Raw genomic sequence first — 6,039 nt, forward strand, 5'->3', positions numbered from 1 at the left:
ATGACAAGCCTCCCCATATCTCTATACCCTGTTTATGCTGAGTAGCGCAGCTGAATGCACTCGGATGAACACACCCTGGAATGCATGCAGCTCCTGCAAAACAGAAAGGCTGATGTTCAAACCGTGATCTTCTGGTTTGCATCCCAAAAGATAAACTACTGAAACAGTACAGCATCCCATCATGTGCACCACCCCGCCATGGTTTCTGAAGGGGTGAATAGTGCCTGGAGCATGTAACTTGTTCTTCTCTGTGGAGCACCTGGTGGGAATGGCCTGTACATCCATTCTAGGATCCCGCGTAGTCTCATAAAAAAGTAAAATAAACCAAACTCTGCACTATTGCATCCCTTTCACCTCATTGCCAACCTGCAGGACACATTAGGACGGATCCCAATTTCCCTCCAAGCTAATCACCGGTTCTCAACCTATGGGTCACCACCCCTTTAGTGGTTGAACGATTCTTTCACAGGGTCTCCTAAGACTATCGAAAAACACATATTTCTGAAGGTCTTAGGAAAAGACTCTGCTCCTCTATGCATCTTCTAGGGGCTCTGTGCACATGCATATACCCCCACACACAAGTACCCGGCGTGAGGACAGTTACCCATGCTACACCATGCTTCAAGACCAAATGTCATCTATTTGTAATTAGAAATAAATGTTCCACAAAGTGTGATTATGTATTGTTTTGTGATTAATCACTATCCTTTAATTATGTTCCATTTCTAAAATGAAATACCTGTATGTCTGATATTTACATTACGATTCAGAACAGTAGCAAAATTACCGTTATGAATGAAGTAGCAACAAAAATAATTTTATGGTTGGGGGTAATCACAGGAGAAGGAACTGCATTAAAGGATCGCGACATTTGGAAGGTTGAGAACCAGTGCTATGCATCATAGGCTCCCAGGCTTATTGGTATCACTCCATGCCCAATTCCCAGGAACACAGAAAGAATATGCACACTCTTGCTGACAAATGGAAATTTATTTCCTGTAGCTTATGATGCAGGTTAAAGTATTACAAAATCTTTCTCCCATTATACAAGGAATAATTGCAAACTATGTAAGGATTCATCAAGCATAAATTCATTCTTCCCTACTATCCCTTGGTAGAAAGATAAACTTAGGGGACTACCTGCTGGTCAGTGGTTCTCAACCTTCCTGATGTTACGACCCTGTAATAGAGTTCCTCATGTTGTGGTGACCTGACCCCCCAACCATCAAATTATTTTCATTGTTACTTCCTAAATGTAATATGCTACTGTTATGCATCATAATGTAAATAGCTGATACTCGGGATGTATTTTCATTGTTACAAATTGAACATAATTAAACACACTTAAAGCACAGTGATTAATCACAAACAATATGTAATTATGTATTGTGAAATATTTATGTGTTTTCCGATGGTCTGAGGCCACCCCTGTGAAAGGATTGTTTGACCCCCACAGGGATTGCGCCCCACAGGTTGAGAACCGCTTCTGTAGGGGATGACTGTATCTGTCTGTTGGCATTGGATCAACGTCTTTGTCACCATTCCACATTTGGTGTCCTGACATTTCACTTCCTGCTCCCTCAGGAAATTTGTTGAATCCAAAATATTTCCAGAGAGTCTGAGACTCCTCACATGAACCGTCTGGTCCAAATAAGAAGCAAAAGAGTTCAGGCAGAACAGTGGCAGCTGCAAAACACCACCACACCGTGCTCACAGTCTTGTTGCACCAGTTTGAAGAAATCCTCAAAAAGAGCAAGTTAAGGTCTGTAGGAAGCATCCAGCTGACCAAGGTGTTTACTAATGGGTGACTATTTAGTCCCCTGAGCCTCTGTGTCTCTGCAGACAAAAGTGTTGCAAACTGACTATTTGTGACTTTGCTGCTAAAAAGCATTGAGGGATAACTCAGTTAATAAGGATCCCTTTGAGGCTCTCTTGAATCTTGCATATCCCTGTGATTGTCTTTGAACCTGGTGCTTTTATTATTCTAAGGTTAAGAAACTGTGACTAGTTGAGTTACATTTGCATAGATAAGAGTTTAGGAATGTTTAAGTGCTTTGATGTTTGTTTTGTAACCAAGTCCTGTGTAAGAAGAGTATATATACCAAGCTTTGAATGTACTGGCGACTTTAGTCTATTGGATTGGAGTCCACCCTGTCCCATGCTTTGTACACAGCTCTTTCTTTTCCTTTCATCCACACGCCTCAGTTCAAACCCAGCTTGATGCTGGATAGCTGGTCTAATCCCCCGCAAAGGTCCAGTCCCAATAGAGTTCAACTGCCTCCAACAGAGAAACGGTTTGCATCATCACCAATTAGGGTAGCGATGAGAAGATGGGGCATTCCAAAACACTTAGAAAAATCATTGTCATTTTATGTCAGAGAACGTTATCAGTCATCCTCCTGGGCATCACTTCCATTACCCTAAAGACATTGCTGTGTTAGAGAGACTATATTCGGCATCGTAGAACTACAGCATTGGGATCTACAGCATAGGTATATTTGATTGAATATATACAGTAATATAATTTTATATATAATATATTTTATATATAATTTTATTGGTAGAACTCTTATACCTCTTATAAAAATCCATACACATTTGTGCATATGTCGCCACCATCATTTTCAAAACATTGTTTCCTTCTTGAGCCCATGCTCTCAGCTCCTCTTTACCCCCCTCTTTCCCCCACTCTCCCACCTTTGTGGGTTAATGATAAATTATAAATTATTTTCACATCTTACACTATCTGCTCTCTCTCTTCACCCACTTTTGTGTTGTTCGTCTCACTCAGGGGTGGGGTGGGTTCTACATCCATCCTTGTGATGGTTCCCCACCACCTCCACTTATGTGCACACCAAAACTCTTACCTCATGGTATCGCAACACCCATGATTGCTTCTGAAGATTTATCTGTCCTGGATTCCTTGTGCTGAGAGCTCTCATCTGTCCCTGTGTCTTCATGAAAAGAGTCAATCCCATATTTCCCTGGGGGAGAAAATTGTGGTTTTCAACTCTCAACCTTCTAGATGACAGCCCAACACAAAAGTCGCAAGACCATTAGAGCTCTAAAATATATATAATTGCATCACTACCAAACTACAGAAAATCCTGTCCCGTCCAAGTAGACATAGAGAAAGCCCCACCGCAAGTAGATGAGATATGCACAAAAGACAAGACAGACAGCTGCTGCAGGAACCGTGAGTGCAGAAAGGTACAGGGATAATGAGCTCCGACGTCCTTATACCCTGTTGATGCTGAGTACAGCAAACAGGTGCACGATGACGACTGCACCCTGTATGCACTCAGCCTATGAAATACAGGAAGACTTATGTTCAAACCCTGATCTCCTGGTTTGTATATTGATACAAACACTGGCAACAGCCACCCTGTCCATCATAGGCAGCCAATATCTCTGATATCTGAGGACATAAATGTTTGAAGCAGATAAATTCGTCCTTCCCTGTGGAGCACCTGGTGGGATTATTCTACAGATCTTGTGCTTATCTGCCCATTACTTTCTTCAAAGCCCCACCAGGGATAAGGTGCTATGCAACGATGCAATAGGGTCCCCCAAATGACATCAGGAAATAACTGAAGTATCCCCTAGGTGCATTACTGAAACCAGGCGTCCTGGTACTTGCGAAGTTGGCCAAAGCCCAGCTTTGAACGTGGTAATATTGGAGGTAAAGAAGAGGGAGACCAGTGCCCCCAAATGTGGATGCCCATTTCTTCTGAGTGTGCAACCACAAACCATGTCATGAATAATTAATGTTCACTCAGGCTGCAAGAGGAATCAATACCACAATGAATGGCTTTACGGAGAGATGTTTATTTGAACGCAGTGTACACAAATTTACCCCTGCTTTGAACAATGTGTTTCAGTGGCTTGGAAGGAAAGGGGCTGGTCTCTTCTCAACAAGGGGGGTTCTGAATTTCTTGGAGAGTTTCCTAGGTGGTGGAATCCAGGTTGCAGTGAATCGAGAAGATGCCCAAGATCAGACCTTCAATTCCAAAAACATGGTGCCGTCCTGCCATCCTTTATTGAGGGGGGTCAGCATCCAGTCTGCTGGAATCTTTCTTTCAATGCCTTCTACAAGGCAGGTGAAGCAAGCGAGGGTTGACTTGGGTGAGGGTGATGTCTGATGCATCCTGAAATCTTCACATCTGAAGGCGACTTTATCACAGAGAAGATTCCTGACCCTCGTGTACCTCAAGAACAAATCACTTAGGCATAGGGAACATGAACGCTTTAAAATGGGGCAAGGCACCCACAGCTGGACGTTTTGGACTGACAAGATAGCGTGAAGGAGATGATGGCATCAGCTGTCCATTTGGATGAGGATGGCATGCAATGATCTGTCAGTACCTCTGTGGTTACAGAATTCTACAGAAATGACCCCGTTGGGCATCAGGATCACCATCACCTCCTCCAAGACAGGGAGGAGAGCTTCCTAGTGCAGCATTCCTTGGGGGCCCAAGTAGCAATGCAGTGGGACAGGGAGCTCCAAGAACTTGCAGTGAGGGTTGGTGTGCTGCAGCAGCTGCTGCAGAACATCCCAGGACACGGAGTTTCCACATAACATCAAGGTGACCAGCTGGGAGCAGCGGCCCAGTGCATTCTGCAAGGCCCTGAGGTCAGGGTCCTGGATCCCACAGCCAGCTAAGTTCAGGTGCATAAGGGTGGTGGAGACAATCTCTAGCAGCCCCGGAAGGAATGCATAACTTGAGCTAGGCCTGGATAGACCACACAATACCAGGGTCCTTAGGCGGCTGGTACAGGGGCATAAAGACAGGTAAGTCAAGTCCTCGTCCAAAAGCACACAATCAGTCAGGCTGAGGGTCAGCAAGGGAGATGGCAAGCGTGTGAGCAGCCGGATGAGGCAGCCCCTGGGCAGGCAGGCAGATTCCAGGAAGAGGTGCTGGAGCTGATGCAGATTGAGGAGCTGAGAGGTGAATTGGGCAAGGAGTTGCTCCACGTTGCAGTCTTTGCCACAGTCCTTGCAACCCAAGATGACTCCAGAGAGAAAGAGGGTCTGCAGGTGACCCATCTGCGCCAAGTAAGGAGCAAACCAGTTGAGGCTGTGCAGGTCCCATTTGCCATGAATTTCCACCTCCTGGACACAGTCCAGCTGCACCACCTTCAGGATGTCCCCAAGAATGTGAAGTTGTGGGAGAGGTCCAAGAAACGCCACCTTCCTGCAGCACAGTGTTGGCAGGGCCTTCTTCTGCTTGACCCTTTCAATCAGGAAGGTGAGCAGTACCTCTGAGGTAGCTTCCTCAAACCACAGGTCTGTGAGCACCTCCACGAAGGCCAGGGGCTGGTGCTTCCCTCCTGATCTGGAATGGGGTCCTTTTTCCATCTGAATTCTGCGGGGTGTGTCCTCAGACTCTTCTGATGACATCACAGAGTCATTAGATGGGGCTCCAGCCCAGACATTCCAGAAGTTGGTGCCAGTTTGCAGCTGTAAATCCAACACTTTCAGTTTGCATCTCCTGTGCTGAGCATTCTGGGCAAGCAGGATATCAAGGCCATCGAGTGCAGCCTTTAAGATGAGCTCTCGAAACACACAATCCTCCAACAGAGCCCCAAGTGGGAGCTGTGTGAAGGGCCAGTAGTGCACCATGGCCTTCACCACCTCACTGTGTCCCTTGGCAACGGCTGCCATGAACAAGGGAGGGAAGAACTGTGTGGGCAGCCACTCAAGAGCGGCAATGGCTGAGGCCTCATTCTGCAACACGCCCTGGATGGTCAGGTCTTGGAGCCTGAATGGGTTCCTGCTGCTCATGGTGATCAGTCTGCTCCAAGAGGATTCCTCACCTGTGGATGGGAAAACAGGTCTGCTCAGATCTCAAGGAGAGCCACTCTGTGGACCCCGCCATCCGACAACCGTGTCCTTCTCCCATGTTAGCCTCAGAATCATTTACAAATAGAGGGCTTTCATGTTAATGATACATATTTAACGCACAGTGGAGGGACTGAGAAGGCTCAGATTTCATTCCTGACTCTTACCCTTGATAGCTAGTGGCTAACGAATCCAAG

The 6,039-nt window shown here is 45.9% G+C and overlaps 1 protein-coding gene across 1 annotated transcript; it reads right to left on the reverse strand.

Annotated features, from left to right (window-relative positions):
* Positions 1-4,450: 4,450 nt before the first annotated feature.
* LOC142435698 (melanoma antigen preferentially expressed in tumors-like) lies at positions 4,451-5,623 on the reverse strand. Its single transcript, XM_075539887.1, has one exon. The coding sequence runs from the start codon at positions 5,621-5,623 to the stop codon at positions 4,451-4,453; it is 1,173 nt and encodes a 390-aa protein (XP_075396002.1).
* Positions 5,624-6,039: the final 416 nt, after the last annotated feature.

Source organism: Tenrec ecaudatus, chromosome Y, assembly GCF_050624435.1.
Source record: "Tenrec ecaudatus isolate mTenEca1 chromosome Y, mTenEca1.hap1, whole genome shotgun sequence".
Lineage (NCBI taxonomy): Eukaryota > Metazoa > Chordata > Mammalia > Afrosoricida > Tenrecidae > Tenrec > Tenrec ecaudatus.